This window comes from Chelonus insularis, unplaced genomic scaffold (genome assembly GCF_013357705.1).
Source record: "Chelonus insularis isolate UGA/USDA-ARS -01 unplaced genomic scaffold, ASM1335770v1 contig_116_pilon, whole genome shotgun sequence".
NCBI classification, from domain to species: Eukaryota; Metazoa; Arthropoda; class Insecta; order Hymenoptera; family Braconidae; genus Chelonus; species Chelonus insularis.
Window position 1 is genome coordinate 1 of NW_023276357.1, and position 21975 is coordinate 21975.

General features: G+C 27.3%; 4 protein-coding genes across 15 annotated transcripts in view; 2 read left to right on the top strand and 2 right to left on the bottom strand.

Moving 5' to 3' along the window:
* The first annotated feature begins 6 nt into the window (after positions 1–6).
* Dna2 (DNA replication helicase/nuclease 2) lies at positions 7–4219 on the top strand. Of its 2 annotated transcripts, XM_035077740.1 has the most exons (6): positions 7–834; positions 933–2871; positions 2939–3132; positions 3213–3224; positions 3296–3482; positions 3563–4219. In XM_035077740.1, the coding sequence occupies exons 1-6, from the start codon at positions 215–217 to the stop codon at positions 4157–4159; spliced, it is 3549 nt and encodes a 1182-aa protein (XP_034933631.1). In that variant the 5' UTR covers positions 7–214; the 3' UTR covers positions 4160–4219. The 2 variants fall into 2 exon arrangements, with proteins under 2 accessions (XP_034933631.1, XP_034933639.1); XM_035077748.1 differs by lacking the exon at positions 3563–4219 and having other exon boundaries at positions 3193–3224; positions 3296–3437.
* Positions 4220–4570: 351 nt separating this feature from the next.
* Ubc10 (ubiquitin conjugating enzyme 10) lies at positions 4571–6411 on the bottom strand. The gene is made up of 4 exons (XM_035077767.1): positions 5815–6411; positions 5452–5547; positions 5183–5369; positions 4571–5114 (listed from the first exon to the last, which is right to left on the bottom strand). Exons 1-4 carry the CDS (start codon positions 5839–5841, stop codon positions 4951–4953), a joined length of 474 nt encoding a protein of 157 aa, XP_034933658.1. The 5' UTR covers positions 5842–6411; the 3' UTR covers positions 4571–4950.
* Positions 6412–6901: 490 nt separating this feature from the next.
* Pld (Phospholipase D) lies at positions 6902–11838 on the bottom strand. The gene is made up of 4 exons (XM_035077755.1): positions 11528–11838; positions 10706–11288; positions 9784–10316; positions 6902–9533 (listed from the first exon to the last, which is right to left on the bottom strand). Exons 2-4 carry the CDS (start codon positions 11257–11259, stop codon positions 7204–7206), a joined length of 3417 nt encoding a protein of 1138 aa, XP_034933646.1. The 5' UTR covers positions 11260–11288; positions 11528–11838; the 3' UTR covers positions 6902–7203.
* The window catches only part of LOC118075158 (mucin-3A-like), a 30664-nt gene continuing 16883 nt past the window's right edge, over positions 8195–21975 (top strand). For 9 of the 11 annotated variants that reach the window (XM_035096859.1, XM_035077702.1, XM_035096878.1 and 6 more), the window contains exons 1-2: positions 8195–8304; positions 15503–15592. In XM_035096859.1, coding sequence (XP_034952750.1) covers positions 15503–15592 — 90 coding nt within the window. In that variant the 5' untranslated portion in view covers positions 8195–8304. Of the gene's footprint in view, positions 8305–14366; positions 14618–15502; positions 15593–19606; positions 19737–21975 lie in introns of those variants that run through there. The other 2 variants (XM_035096868.1, XM_035077676.1) reach the window with 2 other exon arrangements.

The following is a 21975-nucleotide window of genomic DNA, read 5'->3' on the forward strand; positions in this document are numbered from 1 at the left end:
TATTTTGTCATTTATGCACACAAATTTTAGTTTACTTTTATACAAGTATTTATCGAGTTTTTAATCTCAATTATTCTTTTGACAATAAATTTTATTAAAAAAATAACTTCTTAAAAAAAAGTTATTTTAATCATTTAGTGATATTGTAAAATAAAATCTGTTATTACAGACGTGTGATTTGCTTGAAACTTTTTCGAATAAAAATTAAAATAACATGAATAAACGGCAAAGAAATCCCATTGACTGTGAATATGACAAATCTAATCATAAAATTCGAAAAATTGATTTAAACATGTCTTCTCATGAAAATAGTTGCATTGATTTAATCAGTAATAATGATAAAGATGATGGATATTCGAGTAATATAATTAAATCAGAAAACAATGTCAGTGATGACAATAAAAATATATTGAATGAAAGCAATGAACATTTTGATGTAAATGATGAAACTTTAATGAATGAATTGTTATCTCAATTCTCAGAAAATAATGATAATGAAGAAACAATTATAATTGATTCAGGTCATGGTGATAGTATTCTCTCAAATCAACAAAAGATTTCATCTTTGAATTGCTCAGGAACAAGTCAAATATTAAATGGAAATGAAAAAGATACTAATCATGGGAATTCCAGAATAAGTGCAGGAGAAATTCAATACGAAAATAATTTTGACTTTAATTGCGATGATTGGGAAGATGAAAAAGATGGTTTGGATCTTCATGAATTTACTAGATGTAAAATTATTGATATACAAAAGCAACGATTAGAGACTCGACTTACTGTAGAAAGTGTAAATTCTTTTAGTTGTGCTACAGTTGCATGTTCTGGAAGTTGGTGAGCCAATGTTTCCATACTTAATTAATTTTTTAAATATTGATATTACATTTTTTTAAACTATAATATTTATATTTATTTTTATTTATTCATTACAGGAGAGATGTAAGAATTAAAGTGGGAGATTTAGTTGTAATTAAAGCAAAAAAACTTGTTGATGAATTTGTGGTAAATAATGATTTTGGAATGATTGTTTCTCAACCAGATGAACTAGTAGCAGGTACAACAGTAGTCCAAGGAATATTTTGTGAACGTAAAGGTGTCTTATTGCAAAAGTACAGTGGAATTAATTCTCTTCCCAACATTCCTGCTACTGATGCAGTCATGACATGTGGTATTATAGTGCACGAGTTTCTTCAAACGGCACTTAAAATGGAAATATACGATTTAGAGAGCTTATGGAAACTTCTTGAAACGATATTACAGTATCCACATATAATACAAATTTTATATACTTCAAATCTTACTATAAAAGCAATTAAAGAAATGGTTGATGAATATGTGTTAAAAGTATTTCAATTTTTAAAACGGTATGTCTTAGGAATTTATCCTGAAGGCCAAGATGAAAACTTTCAAGGCAAAATTGAATGTATCAGAGATATAGAGGAAGATGTTTGGCTTCCTTCGTTGGGAGTAAAAGGTAAAGTTGATGTCACTGTAGAAGTAAGTCTTAATAAATGCGCACGTAGAGTATTACCTCTCGAAATAAAAACTGGACGAGCAATATTCTCTCATGAACATAAGGGTCAATTACATTTATATTGTATGATGATGGAAAGTTTAGGATATAAATTGAATTCAGGACTTTTACTTTACATAAAAGAAAATCAAATGCGAGAAATCAAAAGCACAAGACATGAAGCAAGAGATTTAATTCTTTTACGAAATAGTTTAGCTTATTATTTATCAAGAGACCCGTATAAGGTAGAAAAAAATTTAATAGGCATAAAGGATAAAGTTAAAGTTTGGACATTACCAGAATTACCAGAACCAATAAATCACGCTGCAGGTTGTAAAAGGTGTCCATTCAACACTATTTGTTGTGTTTATGCAAAAGAAGCTAAGCTAGAGTTTCAAGAAGATCATCATTATAATAAAGTTCTCAAAGAAGCTTTAGCACATCTCACTCATGCTCATATTGAATATGTAGTGCAATGGATTTCTATGTTACAGATAGAATATGCCCATAATAAGAGTCTAGAAGGGAATCGAATTATTTGGTCTCAAAAACCTGTAGTAAGAGAAACTCAACGTACTTGTTTAAGTTATTTGAAAATTGACGGACCTGTACAGCAAGAAAAGAATGAATTTCATCATACATTTTTACGTGCTTCAATAAAAGATTTAAAAATAAAGCCTCCTGTAAAGAATTTTAACGATGTGTTTGCTATTGAAGATTATATTATGATAAATACTTGTACAAGAATTAATATTATTACAGGAAAAGTAATTGCAATAACTAAAGATTCAATAACAGTTTCATTAAAGAAGAATATTACTAAATTCAGTACACAGACATATTATCATATTGATGCTGTTGCTCCATTGACTATGCCATATCAACTTCTTGGTACTGTCGCTACTTTATTAGCGGATAATAATATTACTAAAAGGTTAAGAGAAATGATTATTGATAAAATACCTGCTCAATTTTCTGATGAGATTCCTGAAAGTTTAAAAACTAAAAAAGCCAAAATTATAATGGAACGGCTTAATAAATATCAGCAAGAAGCTCTAAGAGCTGCTGTACAAACTAAGGATTATGTTATGATTAAAGGAATGCCTGGGACAGGAAAAACTCAAACACTTGTTGCATTAATTGAACTTTATAGTACTTTAGGATATTCTGTATTAATTTCTGCACATACTCATATCGCTGTTGATAATATTTTACTTAAATTACGTAATAAAGGACTAAATTTTTTACGTTTAGGTTCAAAGAATCGAATACATCCACTTTTACATGAATATTCTGATGAAAATTTACTTAAACAGTGTAAAACACCAGAAATATTGGAATCTAAATACAACAAAATTGTAAGTTAAAGATCATATAATATCTGTTTATTAATTTGTTGTTAATAATTTTATTTTGGTTTTTTAGAAAATTGTTGGAGTCACATGTTTAGGCTCAAATCACCCACTTTTATCAAGACGAATTTTCGATTATTGCGTTATCGATGAATGTACACAAATATTACAACCAATAATTATTCGTCCATTATTTAATGCAGAAAAATATGTTATAGTTGGAGATCCTGATCAACTTTCAGCTGTCGTTAAATCTAAGGAGGCGCGGTAAGTAGTTAGTTTATAAGTTGAATAATTTTTTTTTTTATCGACGATCTACTAATTTAGTTCTTCAATGTTGCTGCAAGGAGTATTATGTCGTATGTAAAGCTGTTAAAAATGCAATAAATAAAATAGGCATTATTTATTAATATTTATTTATGTTTTGTAGAAATTTAGGTATGAGTGAAGATATGTTTAGCAGACTTGACAGTAAAAATAATACACGAGTTTTAAAACAACAATATCGAATGAATAAACCAATTATGGATCTGGCAAATGATTTGACTTATAAAGGAGAACTTTTAATGGGGAATGATAAAATATCAAATGCAATATTACAATTCACAAATACAAAAGTAACAATTATTAACTATTTTAATTTACAAACTTCTTATCATTGATCTCAAAAATAATAGTTTTTTTATTGTCTGTTTAGATTCTAGAGTCTTGCGAGGAATGGGTAAAGAAAGCATTAATAAATGATTTAGAGCATGCAATTGTGGTTTTGAATACACAAGAATTGCGCAATTTGAATTTAAAAATTAATTTTGAAACTATTCCTCACAATGACACTAGTCATTGTACTAATTATTTTGAAGCTGGAATAGTAATGCGACTGTTAAATGTATTGATACAAGTTGGTGTTAAAACAGATGATATTGGTATTATAGCACCGTTTACACATCAAGTTAATTTACTAAAACGTTTAGTCAAAAAACAAGTTGAAATTAATACTGTAGATCAGTATCAAGGACGTGATAAAAGTGTGATATTGCTTTCATGTACGAAAAATGATGTGAAAGACTTCTATTCCCAAAAACGTGAATATGAAATTCTGGAAGATCATACACGACTCAATGTTGCTTTGACACGTGCCAAAAACAAGTTAATAATTATTGGCAATAAAGAAAGTTTGATTCGATATACACCATTTCAAAAGCTCTTTAGTCTTATTAAAAAAGAAGAAATAGTCTTGAAAAATAACTTTGATGATTTTTCATGCGATAAACTGTGTCAACTAATCGACGAATAATTTTTTTCAAATATCAAATGTTTTTATATTTTATATATTATTGATTAAATGTATTTTTAAAAAATTTTTTTATCTATTTATAGACAGTATTTTTCAATTAATAAAATGTATTGAATATTTATACTTATATTAATTGTCTGTTTATTTCTATAGAAGAGCAGTGATGTTGTTTTAGAAAGACAAATGAAGCTATAAATCAAGCTAAGCTATATAAAAATGTGTCCAATAAAAATTTTAAATTTGAAATTTTTTAATTTATCTTTGGTATAGTGATATTTTTACTGTTTGGCACACCACATTTAACATAACTTTTATATAAGCCTATTTTCAAATCAAATCAACACATTTTTCGCGCCTAAAGCTTATGATTTCATTAATTGTTCAAAACTATTTTCCTATTTTTACAATTGATTTCAATATTAAAAAATAAAATAAAATCAGATAGTTAAATATATGATGTTGGTAAAGCACATCTATATTTTTTTGTATAAGGTTAATAGTAGTCACAATTTACGATATACCTCGTTGTTGTTAATACACATTGGATTATAGAAACTCTACAATTATCATATCAATTGCAGTTTTTATACAATATGCTTATACTTTATGATAATCTTAAAAGTTTATTATTATTTATTTCATCTTATAAATATTATAATTAATATGATTTTATCGTTAATCAACCAATACTGTACACGGAACATGTCTCGAATTCAAATTGTAAAACAATCGGTTTGATTACGATAATTTTCCAGATAGTAGGCATCGCGGTGAGTTTCGATAAATCAACGTTATTCTGCTGATGTTTCTCGTCTTTTTTCCGCATGCTTTTTCGTGAATTCTTCTGCATTTTTGAGATACTTTTTTCTGTCTTTTAAAAATTCCTCTGCTAAATCCGCTCTCAACGGATGCTCCGGTTCAGGATCATTTACTAATGCAATTAAGGCCTGAATGACTGAAAATATAGAGTTTGAAACGTTATTTTTATCAGTAAAAATTTCATTTGTTTTTATTAAAACTAACCTTGATCGGTTTTAGTAGCGGGTTTCCAATTTTCTGCAGTAATAATTGGTAAACATACTTGACCCTTTTCGTCAACATTTGGATGATATATTTTTGTTTTGAATGTTATTCTTGGAGGTTTAAAAGGGTATTCTGCAGGAAAATTGATTTCAATACGAAATGCGCCTTTATTGTAAGGTGGATTATCCTGTGAAATTTTTTTATTAATTTGTTTAACGGTATATATAATTTTTTATTGGTGATTAATATTAAAAGTACATGTCACTCACCGGTAAAATCAGTCCCTGCCAATTTAGAATATTAGATTCATCTACTTGAATATTTGTAAAGTTTTTCATGGCTGATGCTTTTAGTTCATTTAACTCCTGGAATAAATAAATCTCTACTCATTTTATATAATAAAACGATTTATTTTTGACTTTTTTAATTTTATTCTTTGAATGTATGTCAATATATTAACCTTAATAATTATGCCAACAATGTGGAGATTATAAAAGTGTTTTTATAATATAATATAATCATAGATTTATCATTAATAAATTAAAAAATAATAAAAACAAAGTAAATAACATTTCATTATTTGTATTATCGTAAAATTGGATATAATGAAAAATATTGATAAGGATACTTACCTTTTGCAATCTTCTCGTAGCTGCCATTTTGAATGTAAAATTTTACTAGAATTGCGACAAGCTTTACGAAAAATTGATGGAATAAGTATAACTTGTTTTTTATTTTTACTTGTCTTTTGCAGTTGTTCGATGACAAGGGTTATATATGAGTTTAAAAAACAATTTTTGCAATATTTACCGAATAAATGAACTGATAAATGCACACGTAAAATTCATTAAAAAAAACTCAAATAGATATATTGAATTATACCGATTAAATAATACAAAAAGTTTTTAGTTTATTGACAAAATCTCGTATACAAAATGATTCAACAACTAATACTTAATTCAGCGTTCGAAATCACGACATCGTTATCATGGCCATATTTATAAATACTATAATTATTTTTCTTTTATAGTATGGTACCATGGATTCATTACACTAGAATATTTAAAATTACACTGTAATTTACATTGTCACTAAACCGCAGCTGTTACTTCGAAAAAGAATTGTCGAATTTGGATTTGTGGCTACTATGGAACAAAATGATATTCTTTAATAAAAGAGTATTTAATAACAAAATATAAAATAATAGAATTATTCCAAATCTAATTCGCACTGCTGCCAATTTTTTTTTATTCTCATGTTTTTTAGTTGTAGAGATGGCGTATTTTGTTCATGCGCGAGCAGTTGTACAACAACAAAAGTATTCGAATATTGATACTGCGTAAAATACTTGACGGTTTTTCAATTCAAAGAAAAACATCTTTTAAACTCTTTACAGTACAAATTCATTATCAAACGCAATAAAAAACGCAATTTACAGATAGTCTACGTATTTTTGAAGTATTTTAAAAATTGAAAATTATATCAATTTCACACAATAAGCATTCTTTATATTGGTAATATTTATATTCAAATACGTATAACATTAAATATATTACAACATTGAGTAAGAATTATAAATGATTTAAAAACAAATTAACGAAATGGTTTTAAAGAAAAAAATGATTTATTTACATACATAATAAATATTTTAATATGAATTAACTAACAAATTAATTTTTTTTTATGCTTGTTTAACAATAAATTAACTCATTTACAGATTTTAATAGTAAATTAACCAGTCACCACTTAATAACATATAACCATATAAGTAGCATTAACAATTGTTATCATATACGTAGATTATCTTATAAATATTGTAAAATTGAGGTATATAAATAGTTAAAAAATAGTTGTTGGTATTAAAGTCATTATCTACGAGAACATATATATTTTTTTGTAAAAACTTTAAAAGTCAATTGCATATTTGTAATATGGGGATTGAGTATTCAATCATTTCAAATAGTAATTTCATTTTAAACTGTTACTAAAATACATTTTTTTTGTATAAAATTAATACTGTACTATGTCCACAGAGACGTTGGCATCATACCTTCAACTGTGTTGACGCCAGGCGTTAATACTTCATCGCGTAAAAATTCCAAAGGTAAGTCGACCAAATGACCTTTAACATTTGTTAGCATTTCTTGAGCAATAATAGGGTCTGATATGCTTAACGGAATGGAATTTTGATAATTTTTCAAGGTAATAAAATCAGTAGCTTCATCTGACGGGATACACTTAAAAACTTTTTCAAATATTTCTGTATTGTCTTTACTTCTTGCTTTCCAAAGTTCATAATAGAACGACTTATCTATCACATCATCTATATTAATAGTTCTAGGATAACATAAAAGACCTAAATGTTCACGGAATAGTTGCTTTCGTAAAGAACCAACAAATTTTCCACAAGGATAAGGAGTTGAATTCATTTTTCCTTCTTCAAATTCTTCATCATGTATAATCACAGCTATTTCACTATCTCGTGTTGCAATCATACTTCTATCATTAATATTAGCTGACCCACAAATCACAATTTTATCATCTACAATCATTAATTTACTGTGTACATAAATTAACTCCGTGACCATGGTACCATTTAGGATTGAATGGGTTCTTAACCCATGGAATGTTATATATTCACTAGGATTCTCAACTCCTGACTCGATTAATCTATTCAGTATTGAACAACGACCTCTTGATATTGACTGATAATTCCAATGTGTAATTGCATGCAGTGCAGTACCACTTGAACCACCAACTTCACCTTCAAATCCCGGCAATAAAGGCATTATTACATAAACTCTAAATACACTACCTTCTCTATGCGCTCGTAAAATTCTTTTTAAAAGAGTTTCACCAATTCTATTTTTTACAGTACTTCTTTCCATTGTTGCCAAAGTGATAAAAAATTGATTCTCTATGTAAATAAATTTTTCTGAGTTAGTAATTGCTTCTATGTAAGCTTCATGAATACTTTCTTCCACAGCATCCGACTCAAGGAACCCAGCAGACCATGAACTGACTGATCGCAAAACTTGGCACTTAACATTATGGATTAATTTCGAAGAAATAAAAGGTGTATTACTAGAGCAGTCTCTATATGATTTTGGCAGTAAAAATGGGTAAGCTTTATTTAATTTAGCTTTTTCCATTTTAATAGCATTCCATCGTTGAATAAAATGCCGAGCAATATCTCGTGCTGCTGCACCTTGAACCATTACTCCAATATCATGCCAAGGCATTCTAGGAGTTGTACTACGATCTACTAGATCATGATATGGTCTTTCAAGATCGTAAAAATCTTTAACGATAAGATTCATATAGTCCTTCCCAAGCCATAATTTAGCTGCTCCAGGAAGGCCTGATAAAATATCGGCATTATTTTTTAACACTCCTTCTACATCTACAGGCTCTCTGATTACTACATTATCTATTTCATCTTCACTGTCACTACTATTATCCATTTCATTCGGATTATAAACCATATTTATGAGTTCTTGCCTTTTGATTTTAACATTTTGTTTAACTCGATCTACTGTTGTTCTAGCCATATTGATTAGATTTTTCTTCTGAGAGTCTGGTGTATTGCATTTAAATACTTGAGTTTCTTTTGATGGTATTAATAAAGTTGAGCTACTAAAATCTGGCTGTGATGATGACGATATGCATTTTCCTGGCATTGGAATTACTGGCAAACATCCTGTTGTTGCCATTAAAATTGTATTGGTTGCAATAGCTAAAGGAAGAATCACATGTTTATCAGTTCTGACAGCAACGATTCTTTTACTGCTAGTATTCGTTATTTTTCCTTTTGTAGGAATGTAAATACTTGATTGATGTGTTGATCCCAAATCAGTTAATCTATGCTCTTCTGTATCCCAACGACCATAACAGAGATCAATGCCACCAACAAATGCTACTGTTTGATCCACCACAACTATTTTCTCGTGATGTGCCCAAAGGAAAATTCCTACTCTTGCGTGATCAGGATGTCGAAAGACTTTTATATTCTCTGGACATGCAGAAACTAATTTTTGTTTGCTATAATAACTATTTATTCCAAGAGCTAATTCTACTTCTTTATAAATCATTACAAATACTTTAACGCCGCTCAATGCTTTTCTTTGTAAAATTTTATCAAGTCGCCAATAATTACCATGAATTATAGGCCGTTTCATATAAATTTCTGGTGATAGCCACCAATCAGCAATAAATATCTCTTCTTTAGCATTTTCTAATGCATCTGCTATTGCTGACATGTAACTTGATCCATCTACAAACCAGCTTGCTGGAGTTGGTGTACGATATGGTGCAAATGATCGATGAGGATTTACTTGGATAAAATATTTTCCTAGAACAGAAATGTTCAATGTTGTAATAGTTTAACTGATTTATTTTTTAGCCTTAAAATGGAAAAATTTATAATTTATGTTTACTCTAGATTAATTAAAGATATTAAAGATCTCTAAGATGTGTAAATTATGATTTTTCCAAATTCTTACTAACTGGATATTTTATAATGAAAATTTTATTCTATAATTGAATTTAATTTTTCAAAAAGTTTTTTATAAACAAAGTGTTAAATAAATGAATTTATTTACCGTGACTATTGGCTGTATCTTGAATAAAACTCAACCATTCTCTTGCTTTTCTTCTTGTCCAACATTTTACTACAATATGCCTACTAGAATTCATGATCTGTAACCCGTGCCTTAAGCCTGTTACATACATCCCTGAGCTTACTTCAAATGAATTGTCCATCAGAATTACAGACTGTATTTCTCCATCCTTTGGTGTCATATAAAGTATGAAAGTTTCTTTAACAACGAGATGTCGAACATGCCAAGTTCCACATAGTGAAGTACACATGTAACCACATGTTAGTCCTCCAAGTCCACATAACATACATCCTGCATTTGCGCTTGATCCAGTTCTTTTAAGAACTGCAGATTCTTTTCCTTTATCACCAAGATCTTTGATAAATGATAATCTAGATACTTCTAGAAATTGTATTGTTTCTGGATGACGTTTGTAGATTTCAATTTGCAGTAAATTTCTTAAGTACTCTTCTAAAGTTTTTATTCGGTGGTTAAAATTTTCATAAAACACTAAGCAGTCTGGTTTATTAGGAAATCTGCAATAATATTTATTTCATAAATAAATATTTAATATTAAATAAGTAAAATATTTGAAGAAAATAATCTTGATAAAACTGAACTCTAAACTTTTTGAAGAAACAATCGAAAGATAATTTGAATGATATCACAAGAAACTTGATAACAAGTTTCAAGTTATTGAAAAAAATTTTTTAACAACTGCGTTGCAATGAAAATTGAAAAATCTTTTTTTTATGTAGTAATAACTAATATAGTGTTCTATACAATTAATAACTAATTTATAAAACTTTATAGAATTTTTAACTGTACAAAATTTATCTTTTAAAAAAACATAATTAAAGTTTTAAAATATTTTATATTTTATTTTCAAAATCAAAAATAAAAATAAAATAAGTACTATTAGTACCTTGGCAAAGCACATCGTGACTTTCGTTTTATTTTATTCTCATCAAGACTCCTTAAACTATTTCTGCGTTCCCTGTGGCTTTTTGTTGGAAATGGTATATTCAAACTAGCTCTAAATATTTTTAACTGATTGTGTAAATTTTGTATATGTTTGTATCGCTTTTTGATAGTCCAAACAAATGGTCCATGTTGTAATTCAATTGTATATAAATTTGGATTGAGTGGATGAGTGGTAATATTTCTTTCATTATCTATAATTTTGACGTGGATTGCTTCTCCAGGAATAAAAATATTATAACTTCTACCTGTACCTTTAATTGGTGGAGAATAAATAGCAGAAAATGGTATAGTTTTTACTATGGTTAATTTGTCATCTGAAATTTTGTTGTTAGAATTAACAGTTTCATTAGGTTCGTCTAATGATGCCATTTCTAATGAATCAGGTACTCCAAGTCCATCATCAAACTCTGAATCTTGAGACATTCTTTGGTGTGGATCGATATCTCCATAACTAAATGATTTCTTGTGATTAAGAATTATTTTATCTTCAGACATTTTTTAAAATAAAAAAATGCTTAGAATATCTGCAATCAAATAATTTAAATAACATGATTTACTGCGTACACAGTGAACTTAATAATGGTTCGTAAAGTTACAAAGCGTAAATAAAGAAATTTCTTAGCCTTGAAAATGAGGTCACCATAAGATTGGTAATTTTCTTATTATAATGTATAAAATACTTTGCTCTTAACAATTATTTTATCGCGTAATGTTAATTAGAAAAAGATGTGGTTCAAGAGAATTTGCACAATTGCACACATACCTGTACAACGGATATTATAGTTTTTATTATGGAAAAGTTGATAAAAATTTATTTGTATTTCTCAAAACTTTTAACCTCCGTAAGGTTAGATAAGAGCATAAATATATAGATGGCAAGAATAAATAAAATATTATTAGATTTACTAAACGGTGTTTTAGATTAACCACCATGATCTTGGCACCAATTATACACTGATAAAGTTATAAAAAAATATTATTGTTATTTAAACATGTTGACTAGTTTACAAATGAATAAAATATATGGAGCTGACAACTGACACTACATATATATTAAATACATTGTGTTCGTCTACTAGTTTGCTTGATCATTCATCTGGAGGCATTTAATTCCGAAGATACTCGAACTTTGCCGATCATTTAAGCAACAGGTAGATAATATAGAAACCTGTTGTTTAATGTAAAAAGAATTTTAATTTACACAAACAGTATTCAGCGTGTTAACTTAGGATAATTATTCATTTAATTATATTAGATCAAAAATTTAGTACAATTTTAGTATATAAATCTTAATTACATCCTACAAAGATTGATGTCTTATCTATAAACTCTCAAGAACAATAATTGTGTTGAAAGTATGATAAAGTTCTTCAATAATACTTGTAAATTATTGATTCATTTTTTTTTAATTACCAACAGTATTAGTTTTTGAGAGAAAATATAGAAGAGGATCATATAAATGAAATGCATGAATCATAGGTTGTAATTTGTTAGTTCATACACATTAAATAATAAAATATTTATATTAAAAATTTAAAAAATAAAAATTTCATTTTTTAAGATTTATTGAAACTTAACTTAAAAGTATTGAGTAAATAATTAATGTGTGTACTATTGATGTTTATTTCTTACTCATTAATGTTACATTATTCCAAACAATTGTAATTTTAACTTTTTTGCTTTATTGTTTGTAATAATAATTATTGATTAGATGTTATAGAAAAATCTTATATCATTTAGATGTGTTCATAAATTAAATCGCATGGTCGTTAAATAACAAATTAACTTTTGATATTTCGAAAACATAAAATTGTTAGTACAAGGCTCATAATTATCAACTGTATATCATTGATCCTTCTGACCTCTATCAAATTTAATTTTTCGGATCTAATGTTCTTTTCACGTTATCTCAACTGTGCCATCTTGATAATTTGCAAATCATTCAGATTTCAAAATCAACTTTCTCATGGATGAGTAAATGATTGATGTTCGAGAGTTCATTGTAGGAATCTATTTGATCATATTTTGTATTTATACATGCAAGAATTTAAGGTCAAGTTTAAAATTCAACATATTAGGAAAAAATTTAAAAACCTAAAAATTGGAATATTATTCATAAATTATTGTCTAATCATTCGAATTAAAAGAAATGTTTTTTTATTGATTGCTAAATAATTTTTCTTTGATCCTAAAGTGCAGATCATAGTTATCAAAAGTTTTTCTAGTCATGCTGTAGATAATTAGCTATAAAATCTCACTGACTAGTAATTTGTTCTTATTACTACCAAAAACCTTTTTTGTGAAAAGTTTAATCATAAAACTTTCTTTATCTATCAGTCTTGTACACAAAATCCATAGAATAACATTTTATTTTAGAATTTGAAATGTTAGGGGAAAGCATTGGTAGTGACGCGTAACGTCCTCAGTCCTGTCACTTTTTCTTGTAACACGCTTAAATTCAAAAACATTTCTTAACACTTGAAAATTTTAGTATTAAATTAGAAATTAAGTTTTTCAATCAACTATATAACGATTTTATTAAACATAAAAATTTATTATAAATTAACACTGCAAATTGTAGCTAAAAATAATGTAAATAAGAATCTGATTTTTCGGATTATGGAGTCTTATCAATGATATTTGAAACATAATGCTTGAACATTACACAGCAAAAGAATGGAATTATCAATACATTCATATCTGTTCCATGTCAATAAATAATTCAAATAAAATTGTTAGACTCGTTTATCTAAAAAATAGTCATCAAGTTTGATCATCAATTATTTATTTTTTAACTTTCATTCAATTAGTAAATAATTTTTCTTTAATTACTTTAAAATTCTAGGTAATCTAATAAAATCATTGAAATTGTTTATTACTATGTATCAGAAATTAAATTAGAAATCCAGTTTTCCAAGAATTATGTAACAGCAAAATGTTTTCTATTTATACGAACAAATAAAATCTTAACTTTGATAATAAAATAATTTCTACAACTAAAACCCAATAAAATATCAGCTTATAGCTAATGAAAGAATTTATTCAAGTTATTTTAAATGTAATCTAGAATATATATCCCAAGAATCATTGAATATTGCAGTAAATATCGAAATATATTTGAAACAAATCGATTGCTATAAATAATTTTCTAAGAAAAGTGGAAATTCATAGTTGATCAAATGAAATCATTGCAAATGTTTGCAATTGTCAAGCATCGACACGCTCGAGTAATCGAGCTATCTAAAAGGAACTCTTGAGAGTCCATTACTACTTGCATTGAGTTGAGTGGCGGACTTTAGTCTTTCCTTGACTAAAAGTGTCTTGTAGTACCAGGAGGGTCCAATGGTTTCAACCCCACCCGATTGATGTAAAGTTAAAGCTTTCAATATCAGTGGTAGGAGCAAGTAAGTCAGTTGGTAGGGCAAATCTGATACAAGCGAAAGGGAAAATGCCACAGTCTTAGCACATTTGTTCTTTTTTTTCTTGTCCTCTCTCTCTCTCTCTCTCTCTCTCTATCTTTTCCCCTTGCCTGTTTCTACTGTTCCAGCCCCGTTTTTTGACATAACCATACGATCGACTTTTATTTGTCTTCAACACTTCATAGACCGCACCAGTAACCGGCAAAAATGCATCAAGTCGCGTGCTCTTAAATTTCATCAATTTACCGCTTATTTATTTTGTTTTACTCCAATCTGTTTTGCTAAGTCAAAAATATATTTTACCAGTGTGAATAGTTTTCATTAAATGTATTTAACAAAATATTTAATTTAAAATAAATTAATTTTTTTAGTGCTGTGATTAATTTTAATAAAGTGAATTGTGATGTTAAAATTGGATTAAATAAAAAGCAAAGGTGAAATTTATTTTATTAACAGTTTTTTGAAAGAAAAAAAGAGTAAACTAAAATCTATAAAAAAGTCGAGAAAAATAAAGAAATAATGATTTTGTTTAACATTTATTCACCCTATAATTAGAAACACTAGTGAATCTTTTAATAATTGTCTAAAAGTAAAGCGCTAAATAGACAAATTAGCAAGTCTTAAAAAATTTTTTCTGGTACATAGTTCTGCAAGTTATTGTCAGAATTGAAAGGACTTATGGAATATTAAGCGAGCAAATGGGATTAACTGACCGTTGCTTGGTCTCAGTAGTCTACTTTCACAATTATATATCTTCCACCAGCTGTTTTTAAACAACTTGCATGATGAATAAGAATTTCCAGTTTTTGTTAAGTCTTTTGTAACAATACCAAAATTCTTGATTCATTACATTTAATTCTGTGTTTATAACAATTCAAACTTGAGTTAATTTATGTGAAAGCATCTTTCATTTCTGTATTAAATTTAAATTTATCAATAGATCTGTCAAAAGTATAAAAACAACTATTAAGAAACTTTTAGCATCATTATTGAAAATTATTTAATTAAATTAAACTAAAAAAGTAAACAAACCATGAATGAAAAAGATGAATCACTGGAATTCGTAGTTGAGAGCTGATTATCTTAACCTTCTAACGGTTGCTTGAGTATTCTTGATTCTCGTTCATTTTAATCTTTTCTCTGTTATATCAATCAAAATAACAGTCACGAATATCTTGCCAGCTAATGCCATTATTACAAGTTCAAGGTCTTTTGTTAATTCTATAACTTTTTTCTCTGATCATAAAGCGTTTTTAATGATTTTCCTGTCCTTATTTACCGATGAAATTGCCGTTTATCTTATATTTACAATTTTACAGATGACGAGGAGGTCTTCGTGGTTTGTGGTGATCCTCGTGTTAGTTGTGTTATTTGTCAGGTCTGACTGCTTGCGTAAATCTATCACACATGTAAGTAAATTTTCACTTATCATTAAAAAGTAAATACCTAAAGATTCTTATTAAATAAAACAAAAATAACAGGAAAATCATAATATTCGCCGATAAATTTCACAACAGCTGATGCGTGTGTTTAATTGAAGGAATGAAAGTAATACATGTACATGCTTGGTTAAACAGTTGAATTATTAAGAAGAAAATTATTGGAAATACTTAACAATCATAACGTCACTTAATAGTAACAGCTGTCTCTTTCTCTTGTCAAGTTTCTCATCAAACATTATTGAACCTCTTACAGGTCTTTTATTCCCTGTTGTATATTTGTCATTTCCTTTTCGTTCAGAGTCTATCATATTTATCGGGGAGGCGTTTAGAAGCTTTCACCGCTTTAAAGACACTTAATTAAAATTTTTTTCAATATTTTATTTGCACACTATTCTTTAATACATTTCCAATGTCCTTTCTTTTTTCTTGACCGCAATTTCTATCGTATAAAGTTTCCCCAGTCTGATAAAAAAAGTTTTATTAGTAATAATTATTACTTGACAATCAGAAATTTTATACAAAATAATAATATTTATAATTTATAGTACGTTACCTAAGGAGGACGTGGTCTTTTGGCACGTGCACGCGATCCAAAGCAGATTGATCGATTTTGCATCAATAGCTAGACATATAATATAACATTGATGATTACATGAAAATAACAATAGACTCATTACTCTAATAAGAATTAATGAATAAAGCCTTGTAACACCTTCCATTTAATCGAGATAATACTTTTAAACTACGTGAAAATTATTCTCTTTTACTTAAATAATATATTGCTGAGCAATTGTCTATTAAGAATTTATATATGTGTGGAAAGTCGACTGTACAATCAAGATATACTCGTTAGCTTTGAGCGACACACGAGTAAACTATTATATATTATTGAAGCAGGTTTTCTAAGAGTTTATAGTATCACTATCTATTGACCGTATCCTGCTCAAAGATTATATTTCATACACGTTTATATATCTTACCATATCCATAGTTACCATTTTGATTTGAATTCTTCAAGCGTGCCGAAGAACTCCAGTATGAAATGCTTTAGATTAATCAGATTGCTTCCTGATTCTTTAGTTGCTTCTTTATGTTGCATAATAATTATGATTGATCTTCTCTTACCTCACATTCTATTTTGCTATAACTTTTATCATCTAATCAAATATATACCTCATCCAAGTGCAATCCCACTAGCCAAGCACACAAAACATGATGAAAATTTACTTAATAATACGCATGTTGTTGTTATTATTCACATTATTATGAATTTAGATATGTTAATCAAAATGTAAAATCTTGACTCAGCCATAAAAGTCGTTGATGAGAATTCTCTCTCTCTCTCTCTCTCTCTCTCTCTCTTTTTTTACAACCTACTCAAAGTAATAATACCGGAGTATTGGAGTAAATAATCAAATTCTTTTTATCCTCGTAAATGATAGTCTTTAATCAGTGCAAGGACATTTGTTTTCTGTTGAGTGTTTTTTTTTTCTTTTAATTTTCGATGATTAATATATTATTACCACTTCTTATTGACACTTTAGAATGCTTTGTATTCTAATTGTATCCTGTTAATGAGCTCTAGTATTCATTTATACAATTTACAGTTTTATTATGATCATGATAATTAGACAAATTTATTTTTTATTAATTAATTTATTTGATTAATTTCTTCCGTGAGAAGGGAATAATGACAGTTATATAAACTAATGCTTTTTATGATTACCAATAATTAATAATATTTTTTACTGTACAAACTAATAAGTAGAACAAATATGAAAAACGATGCAATAACTTTCAAATAGTTCAACTATTGCACATCACTGACGTGTAAACATTGACATGGAGTGCAAAAAATCGACATTAGCTTTCTAGATATAATATACAATGATTCAAATCTTCATAAATAATTATTAAGTCCTTGCACTAAATGCCTCTCCTTTACGAAATATCTCGTCTTCTTTTTTATAATTGCGTTTATCTCTTTATTTTTTATCGTACACTAATATAGATAGCAATCTAATAAGTGCAATAAATCCACTCTATGTTCACATCTGGTTCCTCGATTAATGTGTACGAAGAAGTGTTGAATAATTCTCTTCAAACAGGTAAAGTGTACTGAAAGAAAAAGTAAAATAAAACGCAATACTTTTATAATGTAGAAGATGATGTAGGCCATTAATTGACGGGAATAGTTGTTTCTTTGCATTTCGTGATGGGCTGAACCGATCATAAAAAGTCTTTGAAGTCCATACTCAAGAAAAACATATAGATTCTAAATGTGAAGATTTTTTTATTGACTTTTATTAAATGGAAAAATTTTTGTCTTAGCAAAGATCATACTAAAGAAAATTTGTATAAAAAGTCAGTTAATTATGTTTAATATGTTTTAGACATTATTCTTCTGAATAAAATATGGATCAAGGAAAGAGATAAAAATATTAATTAGATATTTTTTTATGGATAATTTGTAGCTAGAGTAGTGGGTAAGAAAAATGAAGATATAATTTATAGATAATGATTTTATTTTGCTTCCATTAGTGAAATTTAGTATTTGAAAAAATATTAAAGAAGCTAGACTTATTATTTTGATATTCCCATTGAAAATTTACTCTTAACAATTATCAGATAAAAATTTTTTTGAATATATTTTATAATCGATTAACTGGCATTACTAAAGACATGTAACTTTCTACTACGATGAAGAAGAAAGTAAAAATCGTGAATTTGAAAACAAGTTTATTACTTCAAACAATTTCAACGATAAAAATACGCTCTCGACATAATATACATATTTAAAATATGCATAATTTAACGACAGTTGAAACGAATTACATCCGAAGTACCATCATTATAGAAACATGAGTATTTTAGGTAACTGCAATTATCCAACGTTGCGGAAGTTTTTTTTATGCATCGTTGAGTTGCTGTTAATGACTTTTAACGAGGCATAATAATTTAAAAAAGAGTTGTTGGAAAGTGACAGTAAGAAAATATCTTGATTGCCAGAGACAATATTTACAAAATCTGATTGGATTATTTAATGATTTAATATATGACTAAATATCAATATATTTTATAAAAGTTCACAAGAAAATATGTGAGTATATAATGAAATTATTTTGATCATAATGTGAAGATAAATAAAATTATATCAGAATTTAAACTATGTAAATTAAAGTCATATTTAAAGAGATTGATGAAGGTGAATAATTCATCGAGAAATCGAAACGATCAATGAGGACAGTTGATTATCTTTCAAGTCCAAAGAACATTTTATTATGTTAATTGTGATAGTTGGAAATCTCGTTGCGAAATAATAATAATTATGAGTCTATTGAGCAAATTTTTATTTTAACATCAACATTATATTTTCATTGCATATTGAACCTGATCTTTATAAGATTGTTGGCGAAACATGCTTCCTTCAAGTTTCGAAGATGTTTTTAAATTTTCTACAGTGATGTAACATTTAATATGATTTTTTTATATATTTTACTAAATATTACATAGAATTTTATTATATGTCTTGTATGATATTGTCACGTGCATACGTGAAAGGATATTTTCTCTTATTTTAGCATGCCACACCTTTTGCCGGGCCTCGAACAAGTTTTCAGGTCGCACTTGGAGTTACTTTGGTGTTTTGCAACAAACATCAGACAGTTGATACTGTCATCATATAAGTGACAATAGATATAATTAATGCACATGTCATATTGTCTGATGTTTTTTTTTTCAAGACTTTGGTAAATGTATTCACTTTGAAAATCATACGTTTTTCGAAATTTCTGATTCATATTTTTATGAGACTCTTCATTATCTTATCATTACAATATATAATTTCTTCTAGGTTGTTTATATGTATTATTTATATTTAATAAGTACTAGGTCAATATACAAATTTTTATAATCACATGATAATATCAAGTTTAATTTTGTTTCATTCATCTTAAAAATTGTACTTAGTATTAAGTTCATTACAGTTATATAACATAGTATCTTTCAAGCCAGCAAAATTGATGTAATAATAAATCATTTTTTGATGAGTTTCTTTAAGGACCAGGTATTTAAATATTTTCCCATCATCAGGAAGAGTATTTTAAACAAGGTAATAATTTAAGGAACTTGGATTTTTTATTAATTAATATTTTATTCAAAAATAAGTATAAGTTTAAATATGGCGAATGATTGACTCTTTGACCCTTGACTGGTTCGAAGAGAAATTTGTTTCTACATCAAGTAGCGAAAGTGACAATTCACCAATAATGCTATATTGAAGGATTGAATTTTTTATCTTGAGTGTATTTGAATGAATTGTAGTGGTTGAGTTAACATACCTAATGTTGAATGATAAATTAGAGAAGTGTAAATATATTACTTTCTTCTATTTAGATGTATGTAGAAAATTACTCGAAATGTGCACTTGGAAAGATTTTTTTTCAATAATATTTATGATGATTCAATATTTTCTGATTAAACTTTAAATGAAAATTATGAACTTAATTAATTACTAATTTAATTATTGTTAAAATAATTTTATTTATAATAGAAGTGAAAAACATAGAAAAATTTAGATTAATATTTTAGCTATTTAATTTTATTGATAAATCAAAATTATTGCGTGTTAATGTATGAATTTTTATAAAGCAGCAATAAAAGTTAACTTTTTTAAGTATCATAGCCAATTATAAGAAAAGAATTCCTTTCTATTTTATATTTCAAAAATAGTTTAAATTTTTTGGATTTAAAGGTTAAAGTGGTAAAGACATTTGTAGTTTTTTGTCACCTTGATCGTGCGAACTATTCAACAGATCAAACCTTATAATAGATTTGTTTACTCTCACCTTCCTTGAAAGGTCCAATTGTCAATTTACAGTTCACTTGGTTTCATTGGTTATTAAGAAATTGCCAGTTAGTAAGGCATTCAAGTCTTTTCGTTGATCAGAAAGTAATAATGGTCTAGTAATTTTTTTCGTGCTTAAATGCGTCTCTGTGAAATAGCCAATGCTTTAACAATCATGTAACGACATGGTGCGACGAATTTACATAAAATTTGAGATTTCGTGTCCTTTGGCTTCTATTTCAATCAAAAGATAAACTGAAGAGTAGTTGATGTTAAATAACAGGTTAGTTGGATTTTAAATTGTAATACTCCTTCATACCTATCTGGCCATAATGTCTTTGGGCAAGAATTCTGAAGTGGGCGTCGTGTGAATCCAAGTTTCAGTTAATAAGGATTGATGTAACTAACCTACCGTTAACCCTAAATTATCAGTTATTATCAATCTGTTATTAATTCACTTAGAGCTCGTGCTGAATTCAAGTGCCTTGAAAAAATATGTTGTTATTATTTTTTCTGTTAACAATAGTTTATGTCATAATTTTTGGCTTATTACAACTTGTTGTGATGACGGTTAGATAGGAACTGCCAGTAATAAATGCTTATGCTGTAATCACTTCTATATGCACAACAGTAATACAAGTCGTTAAGTTATAAGGTTAAAAGAGTAATGTGATAGTTTTTGAAGGATTCTATCGCCCATGAAATAATAAGTGACCATCTTACTTGATGTTAATTGATAGAATATAATGACAATACATTTCAGGAGTTGCCATAAAATAGCTCTTTAAAAAAGAAAGATAAAAAATAAATCAATTTTTAAGTGAACCATTTACTAAGCTATGATTACTTAAGTATGATTAATAATAATACTCGATAATAATTGTTTCAATCAATTATTTTTACATTAAATTCAAGTACATTCATTTATTATAACCATATTGGAATTTCATAATAAATAAATAAGTGTTTGATACGAGTTAATATTCAATTAAAAAACAATCAATAACATGTTTATTTCATTAAAACAAAAATTATTCGATGTAATGTTTTTTATATATATTTTTTATTGAAATATATTTTGTCTTTATATTTTATTATATTATATTATATTATATTATATTATATTTGTACCTATTTTAAATTAATTTTTTCAAGCTTACTTTTTTTTAAATAGCGTTTTTTTTTAATATCTACGGGGAAAATTTTGTGGCTGAGTTTATTTTAAAAAAATTTCTTTATATCTAAAGAAACTATTATGTAACGTGATTGAATATTGTTTAACTATTCAATTACATTTGATTATTTTCAATAAGTTGATGATTCATAAGTTTCCAATACAGAATTTTAGGATTTTTTAATTATCACTCTACCCTTTTCACTAATTTAAATTTACAGTCTATGAGCTGAGCAACAAGTAACAACTATTTTTAGAATTAGCATTATATCAAATTCAATATATTCACCCATTTGTAAATAAGTTATAAATTTTTTTTATTCATAAGAA

What these genes read in the sequence shown, in the direction of transcription:
- Pld (XM_035077755.1), bottom strand. Translation starts at nt 11,259, where the DNA reads ATGTCTGAAGATAAAATAATTCTTAATCACAAGAAATCATTTAGTTAT. An exon ending in TCACGATGTGCTTTGCCAAG is followed by an intron (nt 10,317 to 10,705) that starts GTACTAATAGTA and finishes ATATTATTGCAG; the next exon opens with ATTTCCTAATAAACCAGACT. An exon ending in AGATACAGCCAATAGTCACG is followed by an intron (nt 9,534 to 9,783) that starts GTAAATAAATTC and finishes TTTCTGTTCTAG; the next exon opens with GAAAATATTTTATCCAAGTA.
- Ubc10 (XM_035077767.1), bottom strand. Translation starts at nt 5,841, where the DNA reads ATGGCAGCTACGAGAAGATTGCAAAAG. An exon ending in CTACGAGAAGATTGCAAAAG is followed by an intron (nt 5,548 to 5,814) that starts GTAAGTATCCTT and finishes TATTTATTCCAG; the next exon opens with GAGTTAAATGAACTAAAAGC. An exon ending in CGCTACTAAAACCGATCAAG is followed by an intron (nt 5,115 to 5,182) that starts GTTAGTTTTAAT and finishes CTATATTTTCAG; the next exon opens with TCATTCAGGCCTTAATTGCA.
- Dna2 (XM_035077740.1), top strand. Translation starts at nt 215, where the DNA reads ATGAATAAACGGCAAAGAAATCCCATTGACTGTGAATATGACAAATCT. An exon ending in AATCTAAATACAACAAAATT is followed by an intron (nt 2,872 to 2,938) that starts GTAAGTTAAAGA and finishes TTGGTTTTTTAG; the next exon opens with AAAATTGTTGGAGTCACATG. An exon ending in TACAATTCACAAATACAAAA is followed by an intron (nt 3,483 to 3,562) that starts GTAACAATTATT and finishes TTGTCTGTTTAG; the next exon opens with ATTCTAGAGTCTTGCGAGGA.